This window comes from Triturus cristatus, chromosome 3_1 (assembly GCF_964204655.1).
Source record: "Triturus cristatus chromosome 3_1, aTriCri1.1, whole genome shotgun sequence".
In the NCBI taxonomy this organism is placed as follows: Eukaryota; Metazoa; Chordata; class Amphibia; order Caudata; family Salamandridae; genus Triturus; species Triturus cristatus.
In genome coordinates, this window is record NC_140583.1 from 779,140,968 (window position 1) to 779,162,693 (window position 21,726).

The window sequence follows — 21,726 nt, forward strand, 5'->3', positions numbered from 1 at the left end:
AGTAGGTTATCTCCTGGTGGATGGTAGAAGATGTGTAGGTTACAAAGGGGTCTTAGTTTGCTGAGGATGGTGATGCTGAGGTATTCACAAGATGAGAGAGGAGCGGACAGAGATTGTTTCGCTGAGAGACTGTTATGGTAAATACAGGCAACTCCTCCCCCCGTACACTTAGTTCTGTCAAGTCTGATAATGTTGTGAGTAAGAGGAACTAGGATGTCCAGGACAGGACCCGAGGATACATTGAGCCAAGTTTCAGTGAGAATCAGGAGGTCAAGTTCTTGATCAAGGATAAGGTCAGCGATATCCGCAGCATGTTTCACTGCAGATCTGCAGTTGAGAAGGGTGCATTTCTGGTGAGTTTTGGAGTCAGTAGACTGTGCAATGTGAACTTGCATGAGGTTCACGGTATTTAGTGCATTGGAGTTAAATGTGGGGGTTCTATGTGGGTTTAGTGTAATGGTTTGAATGGTCTCCGGGGTGCCAGTCAGATTACTAGGATCTTTAGAAGGGGCTAGCGGCATTGCTAGGATAGGTCTGGATGTGACTGGGATATCAGGTTGAGTGGTGTTGTAAGTTAGGAGAAGGGAGTGGATGTCCAGGCTCGAGAGGTGGTTCTTAAATCTAGTGGGTCTGGACATGGCGTTTGGGTAGGGGGTAGTGTTCCAGGACCGGAGGGGGGATGTATGCTTAGGGTCACTCCTCGTCTCAGCAGGAGGAGTGGTTGCCTTAGGGTAGTGGTTGGGCATTTGCAGGTACGACTGCGGGACCTTGTTGGGCGATAGGTTTGAGGCCAGCTCTGAGGTGATGGTTTTGAGCTTTTGTATGTCATTTTTGAGTTTTTGTAGCTCCCAGTTGATTTCCTTTAGTCTGGAGGCCGCATAAGGCAGAGTGTCAGGCAGCGTGGGGGTGGGGGAAGAGATATCAGTCCAGGGTGTGGTAGTAGTAGGGGAAAAAATGTGAGGATGGTAAAGAGAGGAGACGAACCCGGAAGGGGAGGTCTGACGGTGTTGGCCAGGTGGGAGAGTAGGGGGGGTAGGGGTTTTGGAGTAGTTATGAGGCTTGGGCAGCAGAGGGATTCGGTTGGGGGGGTGAGAGTTCTACAAGGTAGCATGTGGGAGAGGAGGGTGGGTAAATGTTTTGGAGTGGTTAGGAGGCTTGGGAGGCAGAGGGGTTTGGTACGGGGGTGTGAGCTGTTCAAGGTAGGAGGAGAAGTCATTAGGTGATGTAGTAGGATTCCTTGAGGGGCCGGAGGTGTGTGCAAAGGGCTGGAGTCCCAAGGTGGTATGGGAGGGACATTGTTAGCCGGACAGCTGTTTATGTCATCATTGGGCAAGAGAGTGTTGTTCAGGGTCTCAGGTGGAGTATTATGGTGCTTGGGATTGAGAATGCAGACTTCATGGTGTTCCTGCGAAATGGGTGAGGGATTCGAGTTTTCTGGAGTTTTCCTTAGGACTGTGACTGGATTCATGCACACAACCTTTGAAGGTTTATAGGCATCCATGTAAACCTAGCTGTATAAATATTCACTGACAGTGCCAGCATTAGTAAAACCTAACCAAGGCATTTCTAATACTCAGTAAAAAAAAAAAGGAGGAGGTGTGATCACGCGAAACAGCAATCTCTCTGCATGTCTCAATCTTTGTCACTAACACACTAATTTGCTAAGTAATCAATCGAGAGGTTAATTCTGTGAGGTGGGCTGCCCCTAGAGCTTCCAGGTTGACTTTCAGTTTCGTTGGAATGTACTAGAAAAAGACAGAATAATTTTCTGTCCACAAAGATTCTGGGCTACCCCTGAATCCAGCAGCACATTGCTATTTTATTCAGGATAATGAACTTTAGTAAGAAATGAGAGTGGCTAAACACTTGAATTCACTTGCAGATTTGCCACGATCTCCTGTTTTATCTCTCAGCTGTATCTGATTGTACTGAAAAATACAAAAATGTGATGGAAGAAATCAACAACTACTTGCAGACACATCCCAGTTCATTGTGTTTTGCCCACTATGCCACCTCAGATTGGAATCAGGCATAAGCAAATCAGCCTTGGTTCCGCTCTAATAGGAATAGTCCAGCCAGAACTGCCAAGCCACGTCCTCTCTGAACTAGAACACATGCGACCCAAGAGCAGTTTCTGATTAGTTGGGCCTTTCAGTCAGATGCAGTTTGGTTTCGGTGGCACAGTGAGCACAGGACTTACTTCTGGGCTTACTCGTCACACTTAGGGCATAGCACTGAGGAATACAAAAATGTGGGAATGCTTGAATTAATCTCAGTGACTGGTAACTCCTCTGGGCTGCATCCTAGCCCACTGTTTATTTGCCCACCATTCCCCTCTGTCTAGACATAACCATATACAAATCAGCCATGATCCTGCTCCAATAGGAACTGTCCAGAGTGAACTATCAAGCCAGGTCCTATATGAACCAGAACACAAGCAATCCAATACTAGTTTCAGCCTATTCAGTTTGGGCAGTTTGGCTGCAGCATATTTGTTTGCTGACTGAAATGATGGAAACGTATTCACAAAATTAAATTTTTAGAAACAACAAAGGTAGGAATCGCAGAGTCTTAGCTTGGGTCTAAACTAGAGCAGCAACTTTAGTATAAGTGCTTGAAACTGAATGTCACCTTTAGGGTTAGAATTGTGCCTGCCCCTTTGTTCATATGCCAAAACAGTAATAGAAATTCTTTTCTCACGCAACAACCATTACATTTGCTGGAAGAAATGAATCAGCACATTATAAATATATATAATCCTTGAACGAACATTCGATTTTAGGTCAATATCAAACCATTACATCAAAAGTAGGATCATCAGTACTATATATCAATTCAGAGATAAGAGATCCAGGAGATTATCTCTCGATTCAAAGTAAAATATATTGAATCGGAGGAAAGTGAACATTTTACAACAGAACACTAATTCAAGACAAAACCAGAATTTTACAATTTATGGCACAAACTGTACCTTAATCATCCAACAGAGTATTATGTCTGAGGACAGAAACAGTATATTGAATAACAAGTAGCTAATTATCTGAGGACAGGCAATTTGATCTAATTACAGAGCATTATATCGCCCAAGCAAAACATTACATCTCAAGAAAAATCTGGAATAACATATCTCAGAACAGAAATGGAATACTACATCAATCAAAGTTACATTCTATCCCAGGACATGATGGTTATTTGGATAGAACACTGAGGGCCTGATTTAGGGTTTGGTCACAGACATGAAGGATATCCCGTCTGCTGTAATACACGTGCATTACATCCTATAGCACGTGTAATGCAGATGGGACATCCTTCATGTTTGTGACGGTTCCGCCAAACTCTAAATCAATCCCTAAATCACAAGACAGAACTAATACCTACGGCTGGACTAGTGGAAACTATTATTAAATATAATTATTTATCTATTGAAGTTAAAAACAAGTGTTGATGTAAAAGAGTTTTCAGTGGTTTATAAATTTAAAAAAGTGTTTGAACAGTTTTAAAATTTGGTTTACCAAGATATACAGTGTTAGAAATGGGATTTCTGGTTGGCTAGGGCTCAAGTCGGGGCAAGGAAGTTACACGCTGAAGATAACCCCTGCTCACCCCCTTGGTAGCTTGGAACAAGCAGTCAGGCTTTTCCCAGAGGCAATGTGTAAAGCGTTTGTGAACACATACAGTAACACAGTGAAAACACTACAAATGGACACCACACCAGTTTAGAAAAATAAGTAATCTTTATCTAAACCAAAACAAGACCAAACAATAAAAATCCACAATACAGTATTAAAAATAAGGCTTTCAAATGGTAGAAATAGTTCAGTTCAATGCAAGTTGTAAATGCAACACTTTTCTCAAAAGTACCTTAGATACGTCACGCAAGGCAAACAAAATGTCTGCAGGGAAGGTGATGCATCGGTTACTTACACGCAGGGAAGGTGATGTGTCGGTTCCTTGCTTCGGGGGAAGTGATGCGTCGGTTCCTTACTGCAGCACAGGGGAGGTGATGCATCGGTTCCTTACCGGAGAGGAGGTGATGTGACGCTTTCTTACTGTGTGGGGAGATGATGCGTCTGTTTCTTATTGAGTCCCCCAACGATGCGACAGTCTTGGCGCCTCGATGCAATGCATCGATCCGGTATGATGCGTGGCTTCGTGCAGTCGCACAGCAGGCTTGCGGTGGGATCGGTGGGGGGATCTCGGACTTCGGAGATCGTTGCACCCGATGCGTCGTGCGGCGATTTCTCGTGCAGCGGCAAGCGCTGCGACGGTTTCTTCGGCGATGCGTCAGGAAACAGGTGCAAATGCGACACACTTCTTCGGTGTTGCGTCGATTTTCCTGCTCCCAGTGAAAAACAGTCTCTAGAGATCCTAACCAGCAGCAGGCACCTATTTGCAGGTTGGAATTCCCAGCAAGGAGGTGGTGAAGTCTTTGTGTCCCTGAGACTTCAGAACAGCAGGCAAGCTCAGTTTCAAGCCCTTGGAGATCTTCCTCGAGATGACAGAGCAAATAGCAAAGTCCTTTTCTCCTTTCCTTGGCAGCAAGCAGCCTCTGCAGGCCAACCCCAGACAGCAAACAGCACAGGGGAAGTATTCCTCCTCAGCTTATCCGGCTCTTCTCCTTGGCAAAGGTTTCCTCTTGATTTCCCAGAAGTGATCTAAACGTCTGGGATCTGGGCCTCTCTTTTTATACACCAAAATCCTTTGTTCTCTAAAGGCAGAGAGTGTCTGCACCCAGCCAAAACCAGTTATGTGGGGCACTTTGCAAGTGCACAACAACCACCATTGTCAGTGTGAGCTCTGGCTCCAGACACACCACCAGGGGTTGGAGCCGTCATTGTAGAAGGCAGGCACAGGCCTATTCAGGTGAAGGTGCTACTCCTCTCACCACTCCAAATGCAGACCAGGCCTATTCAGCCCAGCCCTGACTCATCAGACTTTGAGCCACTGCCCTTCTCCAGCCCCATGTCATCCAAAAGCCAGACATGCAATACACAAACTTAGCAGAGGCACACTGGATGATTAGGCATGAATATACCTACTTTCTAAAAGTGGTATTTTCAAACACAGAATGTAAAAATCACCCCCACTAAAAGATGCATCTTAACCCGCCTAGCAGACCCGGCAGCAAGAAAGCCCCATGGTTCACCGACGAACTCAAGAGCTCCAAGAAGAACTGCTGAGCCCTCGAGAAAGCCTGGCGCTGAGACCCTACACCAGACAACATGACCACCCTCAAGCTCGCCACCCGAAAACACCACCAACTGATCCACACCACCAAGAAAACAGCATTCAAGGAACGACTGGACAACAACGCACACAACAGCAAGGAACTCTTCAACATCGTCAAAGAGCTCTCCAACCCCAACGCCGGAAACAACGACATCGCCCCATCACAAGACCTCTGCAACTCCCTCGCCTCCTACTTCCACAACAAGATCGCAGACATACACAACAGCTTCAGCACACAACCGACGCACCCCACGACCGCACCAACGCCACCCACCACCACCCTCCGCGCCTGGACCCCGATCAGCACCGAAGACACCATCCGCACGATGAACTCCATCCACTCCGGATCTCCATCCGACCCCTGGCCTCACCACGTCTTCAACAAGGCCGACGCTGTCATCGCACCCCACCTGTGGGACATCATCAACACCTCCTTCGACACCGCTACCTTCCCGGAAAGCTGGAAGCACGCCGAACTCAGCGCTCTCCTGAAGAAACCATCAGCGGACCCCACTGAACTCAAAAACTACCGCCCCATCTCGATCCTCCCGTTTCCGGCCAAAGTCATCGAGAAGACCGTCAACAAGCAGCTGGCCGCCTTCCTCGAGGCGAACGGATCCCTCGACCTCTCGCAGTCTGGCTTCCGGGCCAACCACAGCACCGACACCGCCCTCATCGCAGCCACCGATGACATTCGAGCCCTGCTCGAAACAGCGGCCCTCATCCTCCTGGACCTCTCCGCGGCATTCGACACTGTTTGCCACCGCACCCTAGTGCAGCGCCTCAGCAACGTCGGAATCCAGGAGAAGGCACTAGAATGGATCATCTCCTTCCTCGCTGGAAGGACACAGTGAGTCCGCCTCCCCCGTTCAGATCAGAAGCCACCGAAGTCATCTGCGGCGTACCACAAGGATCATCGCTCAGCCCCACCCTCTTCAACGTCTACATGAGCCCCCTAGCGGCCATCGCACGCCAACACAACCTCAACATCATCTCCTACGCAGACAACACCCAGCTGATCCTCTCCCTCACCAACGACCCCGCCACCGCCAGAGCCAACCTACACGAAGGGATGAAAGACGTAGCCGAGTGGATGATGAACAGCCGCCTGAAACTGAACTCAGACAAGACGGAAGTCCTCATCCTGGGATCATCACCCTCTGCCTGGGACGACTCCTGGTGGCCCCCCGCCCTGGGCAGCGCACCCAAACCAACAGACCACGCACGCAACCTGGGCTTCGTCCTGGACTCCTCCCTCTCCATGACCAGACAAGTTAACGCCGTCTCCTCGTCGTGCTTCAACATCCTGCGCATGCTACGTAAGATCTTCCGGTGGATCCCCACCGAGACCAGGAAGACGGTCACCCAGGCCCTCGTCACCAGCCGGCTGGACTACGGCAACTCCCTCTATGCCGGAACCACTGCCAAACTCCAGAAGAGACTCCAGCGGATCCAGAACGCCTCAGCAAGACTCATCCTCGACATCCCCCGACACAGCCACATCTCCGGTCACCTGAGAGACCTGCACTGGCTCCCGGTCAACAAGAGAATCACCTTCCGTCTCCTCACCCACGCACACAAAGCCCTACACAACCAAGGCCCAATATACCTCAACAGCCGCCTCAACTTCTACACTCCCGCACGCCAGCTTCGATCGACCAGCCACGCCCTTGCCGCCGTCCCCCACATCCGAAGAGCCACCACAGGAGGAAGGTCCTTCTCCTACCTGGCCGCCAAGACTTGGAACTCCCTCCCGACCCACCTCCGCCTGACCCAAGACCACCTCGCCTTCAGGAAGCAGCTCAAGACCTGGCTGTTCGAGCAGTAGCGGACCCCCCCTCCCCAAGCGCCTTGAGACCCTCCGGGTGAGTAGTGCGCTATATAAATGCACTGAGTGATTGATTGATTGATTGATTGACTGGCAAGTGTGTGCACTTGCCAAGTCGACATGGCAGTCCCAGACTGCACACAGGCTATGCAATGGCAGGCCTGAGTCACATTTTACAAGCTGCTTCTGTGGGTGGCACAATCAGTGCTGCAAGCCCATCAGCAGCATTTGATTTACAGGCCTTGGGCACACATGGTGCACTGTAATAGGGTCTGACAAGTAAATCAAACCAGCCAATCATGGAATCACTAATCCATCACATCAATTTACAAAGAGAGCATATGCACGTTAGCACTAATCAGCAGTGGTAAAGTGCCCAAAGCCATAAAAACACCAAAAACAGGTCAGAAAAAATACAGGAGGAAGGCAAAAGGTTCTGGGATGACCATGCAAAACGGGCCAAGTCCAACATACAGGTGTTGTTTTGTTTTTGAACTTATGCTCCTATTTTGTTCTGACAATACCAGCCGGTTTTAGATTTTGTCTTCCGGGACAATGTGGGATTTATTGTGTGTTCACCTCGTGACTTGCTGGAACCTATTCCTGACTGAATAAAAGCCCCTATGAAAACTTTTAAACAGATTACAAAGGTATGCAGTTTTACTTAATTCTGTCAACCCTTTTGAAAATGTTGCTGCCATAAATATTATGTGAATTGTCTCCAACAGTGACACAAAACTATGCCTAATACTTTGATTGCTCACCTAGATAGCAATTTGATTATACGCCTAAATCAGAAAGCAGACTATCATCTCTTAACAGTCTGAATCTAGAATTTATAGGTAATCCGGGAGGGTTTACACCAATGTTGTAATTTTTGAACAGTTTATTCTTGCAACAAGTTTGTTATCTGAAATCAGCAGATTAAGAAGTAAATTATAGCTAATGAGGAAAATGTGTCAGATTGTTAATTATGCTGGATTCACAGAGGCTGCAAAATCAAGTTTCCTTGGTTGCATAGATGGACAGAACATTATATCTGTGTGTAAAACCAGATATCTAACAGCAGATCATCATATTCTAGGACACATTTTATCTGAGGTCAGCAACGGGAGAACATTATATCACATTAAAAAACATAATATCTGAAGGAGGAACATTATGTCTCAACTGAGACTCATATTCCCAGACATTTATCTTCAGACACAACTACAACATCATATTTTCGGCAAGTCTCAGAAATTGTATGCCAACACAGAATAATATATTTATCAGGACACAGCACTGAAGCACTGTCTTGTCTATTGTGATCTCTGCAGGCTGGCCAAAACTGGTATTTCAGTACACAATGCTTCAAGTGGGCACAAACTATTTTATTTGAAAGTCCATAGCTAATTTCTGGACTGGCGCTAAGGCCCTCTCTCACAATGTTTTCGGTTCTCACCCAAACCTGCTCTCATCTTTCTTCTAAGGCTGCTCAGTTAGGAGCATGTATTGGCAAATCCTTGCAGTAAGTAGGAGACACTGTAAGGGCGCCCAATTAGGAGGAGGCAAGCTCATCCCATTAGGAGCAAGTATTGCAAGAGACTCCCAATATTGTGCCGGCATTCAAGGTATTGTTATCAATGTCTTACTTTATGCATTCCATAAAATTGCTATGAGAATGCTTAGCTTAAATGGCAAAAAGTACTTCTATTGTAGCATTGCAAAGTGGCATCAATCAGGCGCATTGTTAAGAAGGTGCCAATTCACAAGGAGGTATCATCAGGTTATTTAATTAAGAGTATATTATATAAGGACACCCAGTGAGGGGCAAGTATTATAATGGTCGACAATGAATAAACCAATATTCTATGATCGACCAACAAGGAATCACTAAGATGCACAATTGGGAGCTTCTTGACAATGAGGAGCAGTTATTGAACACTGGTACTTTTATTGATTCTGACAATAGAACTAGCCTGTAAGAGCTCTTCCGAAGCAATTATTATAAAGACAATAACACTATTTGGTTGGCTGTACAGTTGGGAACAAGTATTCCCTTAGATGCTAATTCCAAAACAAAATTTTTAAAGGGGCACTTAGACAGAAAAATGCATCTAGTGACTTCGCTGAGAGGAGCACTTACTATTTGGGTGGTGCAATTAGGCCTCATGGTCAAAGAATCAGACACTGATCAATACCTGCAGGTTTCGGTCAATCAGCCAGTTGGTTTCAAAGTCATCATCATCTTCTCCAAAGGGGTTAATGAGTTGCTCAGCCACCTGCACAGTGAACACGCGCAATGTTTTAATCAACTGGTCCTCAGGCAGAGCAAAAATACTGCCAACAGAGTCTCAGGAACAGGTGTCTATTAGTCTAATATCAGAAGAAGAGCACATGGTTTAACAACAAATTCCAAGACACTGAGACAAGTGCATAAGCATAAGGCATCTAGGCAAATCAGAGACAGTGAAAGACATCCTGCATTATAGGAAGGGTGCAAGGCATTGGAGAAAAGATAGAGAAAGCGGTAAGGGCGTCACCCTCTGGAGGAAGTGCACCAAGTATTAGGGAAAAATGAGAGTCACAGAAACAGCTGCCTGCGATCAGAGAAAGAGCACAACGCACCAGGTCCAAGTCAGAGACACAAGATTCAGGTCTCCTCTATCCTAATAAGTGAGAAGAACATCACAGCAAAGTGAAATTCAATGAGACAGACCATTATTTATAATGAACAAGGTCATGATCGGACACACCTCGACCGATGCCCACCATAAGTGAAAGAACCATGGTGTAAGGGTAAATCTACAAAAACAGGAACAATGGTCCACAATCTGAGAAATAGTACTAAGCATCAAGAGAAAGCTAGAGACACAGGCATAGTTGTCTATCACCAGAATACAAGCACAGGACCTCAGTGCATAGCCAGAGACACAGAGACAGATGTCCCTATTTGATAAAAAAAGTAGCGCGCAGGGGCATCCTTTCAGAGTCAGAGACAAGGCTACCTCTGCCCCCATCAGAAGAAAAGTAAAGTACATTAGGAGAATGTCAAAGTAACTGGTGTCCATTGGAGGAGGCATGCAAGGCATTGTGGGATATCAGGGAGACAAGGAAATGCACCTATCAGAAGAGGAGCAGAGAACCTCATAAATAGCACACAGGGCCTGCTATCCATCAGAAAAAGATCACAGACTTTTGTAGATTGAAACCCTAGGCGCTGGGCTAGATTAACTAGCGAATACTACATAATGATGCTAGCCAAGTGGGCACTAGGAGTACACTTCTTTATTTCTTAGAGGAAGACCTGGGCTACGGTTCTAGGTTGGACGTTTTAGCTATTGTGAAAGTGGACCTAGGCACTGCTTTCACCATCCCTCACAATTCCTCAGAGGAGTAATTTCCTTTCTTCCGAATGAAGAGGATGTAGATGCTAACAGTGGCAAAGGGACCTCTACATCCTTTCACAAACTTAGCACCTTAAAAAAAGATTCTATTTCTTCCCTTCCTTTGCCATAAAGTTTTTGGTGGTCATCACTTTAGGCCTTCATAATGACAATTAACTTTATCTTGGTCTTCCAAAGTATCATCTCGGTCTCCCGCAGATTAAGCTTCTCACCTTATTCTATTTCTCAGAGGCCATTACCTTAGCTGTTGTCCCCTTAGAGATCTGCCTGGCCTTTTTGGCCAAATGAACGATATTAATTACACTGCCTTATTACCCAAACCAGTGATGTTACTTGTCCACATGTTTGCAGCTCACGCTTGGCCACTCTTTCAGTCCTTCTAAGTCTATATTTTGCTCCCAAGAACCCATATGCCACTGTGAAAAAGTCACAGCAGTAAACTTGCTGTCAGTTCTCTCTTTGGGGATGTATCTGATAACAACAGTGAAAAAGTCATCTGATTATCTGTTATCACTCATTGTAGTTACAGCTATTGTCAGACTGAGAACAATATTGCCACCTTCATGTAATCCATTGGCCTAATACTGCACATGGTGAGATGTTTTTCCATAACCACATTTTCAAAATATAATAATAAATTACTCATATGCTCAAACTTAACCAGATTGTGCAATAAATTTGTGCATTTCAAAATACTCATTTTGTGCTCCAGGAATTAATTTTGTACTGTAAGCTGGTGATGTTTTTGATCTCGTCAGCAATACACATCTGGGTAGCAAAGGTCTAGTCTACAGCAGCACTTTCCTATACTTAGCTTTATACACGTTGCACATTTGGGATTATCACCCACAGCTATTTGGGAGGTGTGGTTTTGTAGTACCACAGTTACCTTCATAATAATATCAGCTCTCTGCTATACCCGGGCCCGAAATACTTAAACACTAAGGTGCCAATCACGATCCGGTAAAAAATGTCCCCGTACGACTCGTATCGGGTCTTTTTACCGTACGAATCGTACAAGTGCCGTACGAACTGGCAATCACGATTCGCATGGTAAAAAGTCCATACGAACCGCACTGGGAATATTTCCCCACACGTCCTCGGGTCGGAAAATGTGTCCGACACGTCCTCGTACGATTCACCGTACAAACGTGAAAGGTGAACTCCGACCGGGGAATCACGATCCATCCCGGGCGTCCGAATGTACAACCGTATGGTGAAAAGACCGTCCGCACCGAACTCCCATAACAACCATGGAGACGTCCAAACAGGTGCCCGGTACGTGCCGTACCCCCCCCAGCCCCCGTAGGTACGGGCCGACCCCCCCCCAGCCCCCGTAGGTACGGGCCGACCCCCCCCCCAGCCCCCGTAGGTACGCGCCGACCCACTCTGTGTGTACACCCGTGTACGGTGCGTACCCCCGTGTACGCTCGAGTCGGACCCCCCCGTGTACGCTCGAGTCGAACCCCCCCGTGTACGCTCGAGTCGAACCCCCCCGTGTACGCTCGAGTCGGACCCCTCCGTGTACGCTCGAGTCGTACCCCCCCGTGTACGCTCGAGTCGGACCCCCCCGTGTACGCTCGAGTCGTACCCCCACCCGTGTATGTACGGTGCGTACCCCCCGTGTACGCTCGAGTCGGACCCCCCCGTGTACGCTCGAGTCGAACCCCCCGTGTACGCTCGAGTCGAACCCCCCCGTGTACGCTCGAGTCGGACCCCCCCGTGTACGCTCGAGTCGAACCCCCCCGTGTACGCTCGAGTCGGACCCCCCCGTGTACGCTCGAGTCGTACCCCCACCCGTGTATGTACGGTGCGTACCCCCCGTGTACGCTCGAGTCGTACCCCCACCCGTGTATGTACGGTGCGTACCCCCCCGTGTACGCTCGAGTCGGACCCCCCCGTGTACGCTCGAGTCGAACCCCCCCGTGTACGCTCGAGTCGAACCCCCCCGTGTACGCTCGAGTCGGACCCCCCCGTGTACGCTCGAGTCGAACCCCCCCGTGTACGCTCGAGTCGAACCCCCCCGTGTACGCTCGAGTCGGACCCCCCCGTGTACGCTCGAGTCGAACCCCCCCGTGTACGCTCGAGTCGGACCCCCCCGTGTACGCTCGAGTCGTACCCCCACCCGTGTATGTACGGTGCGTACCCCCCCGTGTACGCTCGAGTCGTACCCCCACCCGTGTATGTACGGTGCGTACCCCCCCGTGTACGCTCGAGTCGGACCCCCCCGTGTACGCTCGAGTCGAACCCCCCGTGTACGCTCGAGTCGAACCCCCCCGTGTACGCTCGAGTCGAACCCCCCCGTGTACGCTCGAGTCGAACCCCCCCGTGTACGCTCGAGTCGGACCCCCCCGTGTACGCTCGAGTCGAACCCCCCCGTGTACGCTCGAGTCGAACCCCCCCGTGTACGCTCGAGTCGAACCCCCCCGTGTACTCGAGTCGAACCCCCCCGTGTACGCTCGAGTCGAACCCCCCCGTGTACGCTCGAGTCGAACCCCCCCGTGTACGCTCGAGTCGGACCCCCCCGTGTACGCTCGAGTCGTACCCCCACCCGTGTATGTACGGTGCGTACCCCCAGCGCTACACGGGGGGTTCGACTCGAGCGTACACGGGGGGGTTCGACTCGAGCGTACACGGGGGGGTCCGACTCGAGCGTACACGGGGGGTACGCACCGTACATACACGGGTGGGGGTACGACTCGAGCGTACACGGGGGGGGTACGCACCGTACACGGGTGTACACACGGGGGGGTCGGCGCGTACCTACGGGGGCTGGGGGGGGTCGGCGCGTACCTACGGGGGCTGGGGGGGGGGTCGGCGTGTACCTACGGGGGCTGGGGGGGGGGTCGGCGCGTACCTACGGGGGCTGGGGGGGGTCGGCGCGTACCTACGGGGGCTGGGGGGGGGGTCGGCGTGTACCTACGGGGGCTGGGGGGGGTCGGCGCGTACCTACGGGGGCTGGGGGGGGTCGGCGCGTACCTACGGGGGCTGGGGGGGGGTCAGCGCGTACCGGGCCACCTACTCTGGTCGATTCGCGCCGTACTTCGCTTTTGCGGCACTTTTTGGGTGCCGTGAAAATATTGCCGTCCGGACTGCTGTCGGTTCGAATCGTAATTCCTGGTTCGTGAAACGCTGCCTGAAAGCGTCCCGACGTCACGTCGCAGCATTCCCGGATCACATTCGTATGTATATTTTCGTCGGTCGGTGTTTTTTACGATTCGTACGGAAATGGTGTTTCCGTGCGAATCGTAATTCCATGTTTGTAAAGTTTTACAACCGGGTACGAGTCGGACGGGGAATTCGCTCCGACCGACGGTTCGTACGCGGTTTTTAACGGATCGTAATCGGCACCTAAGCCTCTTCACCTTCACATGCTGGCTGAGGATCGCCACGTATGCAAATAGGTAAAGATCTGACTGTTAAATTTAGTCGGGTATTGGTTTCTTGCTTGACTTTTATGTTGGATCTGTTTCTAGTGCAGTGACGCACCTCAGAATAAGAGCAGCGATTTCAATGGAGTTTTCACTTTTCTCCCAACAAACTGCCCCAGAGAATTCTAGGGGGCAACCTTCCATCCAAGGTGCCACTTCCCTCCTCATCACTTAGTTGTTGACTTTATTTTAGCACTGCTCACCATCCTTGCAGGAATCAAGCACCACACAGAAGTCCTGCAACCTCTCATGCAGCATCTCACTGACTTTATTTAATGGAGCCCTGCCCGCCCCCTCCCCTTACTGCTGACTCCATAAACCTTTATGGAGGTCCTCACTTCATCACTGACGCCAGGATTCTCATGTCATTAGGCTCGACCTTGTATTTTTCAGTGAAGCCACTCCTCGTTTGTACTTCCTCACAAGGCTGACTTCAAACTTAAATTCAATCCCTCTCCTTCTGATCAGTCCTCTGAAAGATTTGCTAGACTGAGAAGAATTCAGGTAACAGTCAAAGCAGGCCATTTCTTGTGAGATCGTTTGCGGCATTCAAACTCACCTTCAACCATCCGGCATAGAAGAAGAACTGCAAAAGTGTGAATACCGGCACATACAGGTCCAACTCATGGCTGGGGTACTTCTTCGAAGGGTCGAGAAACTGCCGTCCTATTAGGCATGCTAGGAAGAAGCTGTACACAGCCACAGTTACAACCTTTGGGACAGGAAGAAGATGACAGATCATATATGAGGCTCACAGAAACATGGAAATATGCCAAAGTCTAGGAATAGTGGTGAGTCCAGCCAGTCCAGCCAGTGGTTAGGGGAAGACGGAGCTGAGACCACCCAATGTTAATGGTAAGAGAAGGAAGAGAGTAGATCAGTTGAGAATGAGGGGAATGGAAGTGTAAAGATGGTAGCACAAGCTAAAAGGGTGGTACGCAAGAGCCCAGATAAGATCCATGGCATAAGAAGTGAGGAGAGAGGTCTGACAATATCTAGAATAAGTGGAGGTGCAGGAAAAGTCAGCCAAGGCTAAGGGTAAACGTGGCAACATGAGATGCCAGCTAAAGTCCATTGGAAAAAATGGACACAAAAGCCAAGCCAGGGTAAAAAGGGTTAATAGGAGGACCAGTAGAGGCCAGCCAAACTCCAGGGTAAAATGAGGAACATTAGAGACAAATAATATTCTAAATAGAGAAAGAGGTGAAATCATCCAAGGTCCACAGGAAGCAAAGAAAAGGGTGAGATCAGGGAGGATACAGGAAGAGATGATGCAGACAGAGCAAGGCCACCCTGAAATATGTACATTTTCATAAACGTGGGCAAATTCGGTAGGCCTGCTGGTAGACTATGTCTTACGCCATACTATCATGGTGTGAACACGAGGCGCTATATGATTTATACGGTGGTTGCTGCGCTATGAGAAAGCACACATAGCAGAGTAAATGTTTGACGACTCCTGATGCATATGCACTTTATTCGAAGGGACCAACTGCCTATCATTCAAAAACAACGGATTAAAGAACTTGTCATAAGGGCCCCAAACAAAACTTTAAGACCTTTTTCCTGCCTAAGGGAGGCGTGACAACATTTTCCTCACATTTCTTGGCTTTCAAAGAGGTGCCTCAGGAGATAATGGGGTTCTCAATACAGTGGATGTTCTCCAAAGAAAGACCAATATGTCCCTGCTCAAATATGACGAGACTTGGAAGGTCAGGGAGTACATTCTTGCGCTCTATGCCCTGGACCTCATCAAAATGTGTGATATATGTTTTTCGAATAGTGGAGTCTCTAGGCAGCTGAACCAAGTAGAAAAAATGGTATCCACGATCAATGGGATAAGGGGTAAGAGATAAAAGTAAACAAGGACAATGTAAAGAAGGCAAATAGGTGAGATCATTCTAGAGCCATAATATGAATTGGGACCATGCAAGATCCTTGGGGAAAAGAGGAAGAGTGAGATCATCCAAGCCCCATAGGAAGTGGTGAGACCATCCAATATCCCTGGGTAGAGGACAAAGAAGTGAAAAAGCTAAGTACCAGGTCTATCTAGGCTTCCTCAGACACTTGAATCAGAAGCTGTGTTCGACTTTAGTGTTATCTGTCAGTAATTTCCAGGGCCACAAAGATTACTAGCTACAGGATCTCTGTAAACTGTTTTTGCTCGGGAACAATCAGGTAGGGTATCTTTGGCATCACTAGAAATATATTGGGATGGCCATCTCTAGTATCATTTGAAATATCTGGCATGGAACAGCTGGTATCACAGCGTCACCAGAACTGTTTGTCGAAGAACCCTTGGAGTAACAATGATGACATGGTAGGTAACCGCTACTTCCTCCGTTCCTTGCAGGAGGATTCACCCTATTTTAGTTATTTTAATTATTTACTTATGTTCATGGAAAATGGCTAGCAGTAGCCTCTGCTCAAAACAACATATGTAGGGAATGCTTGGGCTCATAGAAGATTTTTGTAAGCTTATATTTTCGTGCATCATTAACAATGCGCAGAATGTATTTTCACACTCAATTTCACATGTATACATATATAGTACTGTTAATTTGAAACAAAGTTTATGTGGTGTGTAGAAGTGTGTTTTCCTGACATATGTTAATTAGGTCACAAATTACATATAAACGCCATTGTGTCCAAGATGGAGGTCAACCATGCCACTAATGTTTCTCTCCTCCCCCGCCCATCTATTCTCCTGTGTGCAGCACACAGTCAAGCCAAAATGTACTGGTTTATTTCCACTCTTATTGTAATTTTGCTCTGAATGAACTTTCTAACAACTTGAAACTTTTACCAAGGTCTTTCTGTTGGTTCACTGTGGCTATTAATTCATATAACACATTATTGTTCATGTGTCTAGTTTTGTTCTAGTATCTCTGGACAACATTGGCATAAAGGGTGCTTAATAATTACTCATGTAATGGGATAGTGCTTAGGTGGTGTACTGCTCGATTTTCCCGGCCTTCTTGTGTTGAAGGGTGATTAATGTGACTTCAGTCTCTTACCATCCAAGTCTAAGGGTTAGAGTAGTGAATGGAGCCTATTTACTAGGCACTTCGACATGATCCTGTGCTCTTCCCCATAGATCAGGGCTTGCACACATAGCCTAGGGGATAGACTCGTTAGTATTAGGGATAACCTGTCCTGTAGGGAGGGTATTTCATGGAGCCGTGCTGAATTCAGGCCTGGTAGGCCTTAAACGGGAGAGACTCCATCTTTCTTTCTGCTCCGGCAGCTTGGGATGCTTCTAGGTCAAATGTAATGTTTTAGTTATGAGGTGTTATTCGCTTGGAGAGAACCGGTTCAGGCCGGCCCTTATCGAAGGATTGTATTTTTCTTCATGCCGAAGACACTACATCAGGCCGGCCGGCTGGGAACGTGTCCTTGGTACGGGGAGGTACAAGAATTTGGTGGGCGGCAGGTTACGGGCCGGAATTTTCCATGAGGAAACGCACCTCTATATTAGTGAAAGTCCGAGGCAGTTACTTGGCACTTGTTTCAGTCCGTAGGCGGCATCTAGCCGTTAGCAGTAAAGCTACTACTTATTCCAGGGAAGACAGACGCCATCTTGAAGGCGGAGAAAAACCGAGAGACAGATACTCTTCTGGCAGAATAGCCAGAGAGGAGAGAGTAGCCGATGAGGAAGAGGTCCCAGTGACTCGGAGAAGGGTGAAGGGAACAGATCCGTGACTGCGGAGGTGTGACTTCCAGGCGAGTCGAGGCACAGACGAGAAGGGAACCTAGATGACCATTGAGTGCAGGCTACACACTACTAAGGTGATGTCGACCCCTTTCTTATTAGAGTGTACAACTTAATCTTTCACTTTTCTTTGCAGGTTATGTGTTATATTGTAATGTTATGTGATTGCGTATGTAATGAGTAATAAAGTACCCAGTTTGTAGTGAACCAACATGTGCTGCGTGTTCTTGTATAAGAGGGTAGCCTATTCTTCTAGTCAGCTGTGACTTGACATGAACAGATGTTAACCCTGATCAGGTAAGTGGTAACTGAATAAGGGAGAGAGGAGCCCCTCGAACCAGAGAACAGGCTGTGCTTGAACTAGCAATCCTTGTGTGATCTGATGAATAGTGAGACTGATTCCCTTCCTGTATGTTATGGTGATCATAGGATGAACTTGTGCTGATACTGCCGTCTGGGTAGAGAGGTCTGGATCCGTATGGGATCGTGAGGCCGCCACTTGTGATACTGTCGTATGGGCAGAGAGGTCTGGATCCGTATGGGATCGCGAGGCCGCCGATTGTGCTGATACTGCCGTCTGGGTAGAGAGGTCTGGATCCGTATGGGATCGCGAGGCCGCCGATTGTGCTGATACTGCCATCTGGGTAGAGAGGTCTGGATCCGTATGGGATCGCGAGGCCGCCACTTGTGCTGAGGCTGCCGTCTGGGTAGGAAGTCCTGGATCCGTATGGGATCGCGAGGCCGCCACTTGTGTCTGAGGCTGCCGTCTGGGTAGGAAGTCCTGGATCCGTATGGGATCGCGAGGCCGCCACTTGTGTCTGAGGCTGCCGTCTGGGTAGGAAGTCCTGGATCCGTATGGGATCGCGAGGCCGCCACTTGTGTCTGAGACTGCCGTCTGGGTAGAGAGGTCTGGATCCGTATGGGATCGCGAGGCCGCCACTTGTGATACTGTCGTATGGGCAGAGAGGTCTGGATCCGTATGGGATCGCGAGGCCGCCGATTATAAGAGGTCTTGGTATATATATATATATATATATATATAGTAGGAATTCCCTGTCCTTAGGTGGTATATACATGTGGTTACTTATTGTGAATAGGCCCTAGGGAGGGGGTAACGTTCTGGCTGGGTTAGAGAGGCTCTGATGAGCGGGTTCTATCTGATCCGAAAACCCAAGCAGAACATTTGGCGTCACGAACTGTTTACGAAACCTGTGTGCATTGTGGTTGTATCGTGTTTGCTTTCGGCGCGTGCGTGGTTTTGTTTGTATATTATTTGTGGTATAATTGTGTGTATAGTTTTTCTTCTTCTTTCTTTTCTTTTTCTTTCTTTTCTTCTTTCTTTTCCAAGATGTTTTCTAGAAAGTCGAAATCTACTTTTAAATTGCCCGTTGATATCCCTGGCTGGGATTCAACGCCTTATGAAGCCTTAGCCCGTGAGTGGGCTGATTCTACTGGTTTGAGTGAGAATTGGAATTCTTTTTTGGAGCTGGCGGAGCCGGCTAATGTGATTACTTGTTTACAGAAGGCACCCGTATCGAAGGGTGATGAGATTCCCATTTTGGGGCGCAGAGGTTGGATTGTTCTGTCTGCGTACAGGATTCTGCATGAGAGGTTGTTGAAGTTACAGATATCTCATAAGGATGTGGAAGCGCACTTTGTTGAGATTCAGAATTCTCATACTTTGTTGCGGTGTCAAAATAAGTTGCTTGCTGACAAACTTGAGACTTACCAAACTATTGCCGAGAGGGCGGCTGTGCGAATTGCTCGTTATAAATACAAGAATCGGCGTGGTCGGGTTTCGACGCGAAAGGTGCGTCTGGTCGTGGCGAAAGCCGGACTAGATTGGAATCCTGATGAATGGGATGGTAATATCTGGAACTCGAGTGATTCTTGTTCCTCGGGTGAGGAGTCTGCCAGGCGCGAGTCCTCTCGCTCCGGCCGTGATTGTAAGTCTGCTTCTCGCGCCTCTGATGGTGCACCCCGTGATTGCGCTCGTCCTTCGAGTGGGGTCGATGCTTCTTACACTGATTGTCCCTCTACGTGTACTGATCGAGCTCCTTGTGATGCTCGTCCCGCGGTCTCAGTGCATCCAGTTTTTCGACGGAAGTTGCAGCAGTCTCCCAATGCTCCGAATGGTGTTTCTTTAGATTCTTTGGAGGATTTTACTCAACAAGAAATTAGTGATATTTTGCAGCGATTTCGGCAGCGAGCTGGTGAGACCTTGCTCACATGGATGGTGCGCCTTTATGAACTGGGCGCTGCTGGTATTATGTTGGATACTGGCGATTGTTTGAAGTTTTGTTCCTTGAGTTCGGATTCTACTGTACAAGATCATTTTCGGAACTTTAATGGTGGTGGTCAAATTTCTTTGCTTCAGTTAGCGACTGAGGGTTGTAATCAAAAATATCCTACTGAGTCTGACTGGCCTGTGAATGACAAACCGTGGTATACTTTGCGCGACGCTGCGCAACGTCTCAAAGAGGAGGTGATGAAAACGGCAATTTTTCTGGGTACTGCTGACAGGTTGCTTGATGGTTTGTTGACATCTTCTGTGCGGAATCGTATTATTCGTTCTTCCCCTGTTGCTTATAAGCAGGTCATGATGACTTTATTGATTAATCAGACTGGTAACGTGTTATCTACGGTGCTGGAATCGGTACGCCAACTCGGTGAGTTGGGTGAGTGGTTTAAACCTGAACGGCAGTCCCGGCCTGACACTCGTACTCCTGGTGACAATAAACTTACTAGACGTGATATCTTTTCTGGTCTTATGGCCGATGGTGTGCGGAAGGAGGACATTGACGGTGAGACTACTACTCGTTTGTGGGAAATGTTTCGCAAACGTGGCTTGGATCGAAAGGAGGGTGCCCGGCGTGTTCGGACGACTGAGTGTGATCGTGGTTTTTCTGACGGTAGCGGTGATGACGACCGCCGTGGGCGCTCTGATCGTCGTGATGATCGACGTTATGTACGTGATTGGTCCCCCCGTCGTGAGAGAGACAGAGAGAGAGAGGGGGAAAGAGAAAGGGGGAGAGATGATTATGTTAACAGCAGACGTAGAGATGATAGGGATCAATCCCCTGAGTTGAGCAGGAGAGAGGATCGACACAGATTGGCCGATCGAAACCTGCAGTACAATGCAGAGGACAGGAATCCATTTCGTAATGGAAATGGATATGAACAGGAGGTATCGATACCTAAGAAACGTGAGAGTCTTTATCCTGATTTATCCTGGTACACAGAATGCAGTAAAAATGACTAGGAAATAGGTCAAGCTCCAGTACACAGATGGGCTCATAGAGATAATAGACCCTATGTAGATATTGATATTTATTGGAGACATCGTAATATCCAAAGGGCCCGAGCATTGGTAGATACAGGAGCGGAGGCCACTCTTATTCATGGAAAATCAAAGAAGTTTAAGGGTCAGCCTTTTACAATTACCGGATTAGGTGGAAAGGAAACTCCCGCAGTTCAAACTTTACTTGAAATGAGAATAGGTAGAATCCCTAGAAAAGAATACTCTGTATTAGTGGTGCCACTCTTAGAATTCATAATTGTAATTGATATTTTGAAGGGAATGACTTTGCATCTAGATGATGGATGTTACCAATTTGGAACTACACATTTTATATCGTCCAGACCTGTACGGGTTGGTCGTTTAAGAATGCCCCCCATAAAAGTTCCCCAGGCGACAAAAGTGGTTTGTCAGAAGCAGTATCGTATTCCAGGTGGTCATGAAGAGATTAGTACCACTATTCAGGAGTTGGTGGATGCAGGGGTTATAACCCCAGTTACTTCTGCTTGGAATAATCCTGTTTGGCCTGTACGTAAGAGTGATAATTCTTGGCGCATGACTGTTGATTATCGAGAATTGAATAAACACACACCCTCTTTGACTGTTGCAGTACCGGATGTTATTACCCTAATTGAAAGAATCCAAAAACATCCAGGTACATGGTATGCGTCCATTGATATTGCTAATGCTTTCTTTTCGATTCCGATTGCCCCTGAGTGTCAGGAACAATTCAGTTTTACGTGGAACGGGCGTCAGATGACATTTAGAAGTCTTCCTCAGGGCTATTTGCATAGTCCTACGATATGTCACCGGCTGGTGGCAGAGCATTTGGCTGAGGT

General features: G+C 48.0%; 1 protein-coding gene across 1 annotated transcript in view; it reads right to left on the reverse strand.

Annotated features, from left to right (window-relative positions):
* Positions 1 to 21,726, reverse strand: part of LOC146861012 (bestrophin-1-like) — a 304,635-nt gene that overhangs the window by 116,388 nt on the left and 166,521 nt on the right. The window contains exons 11-12 of the mRNA XM_085644975.1: positions 14,437 to 14,589; positions 9,241 to 9,321 (exon numbers count right to left, since the gene is read on the reverse strand). Coding sequence (XP_085501101.1) covers positions 9,241 to 9,321; positions 14,437 to 14,589 — 234 coding nt within the window. The remainder of the gene's footprint in view (positions 1 to 9,240; positions 9,322 to 14,436; positions 14,590 to 21,726) is intronic.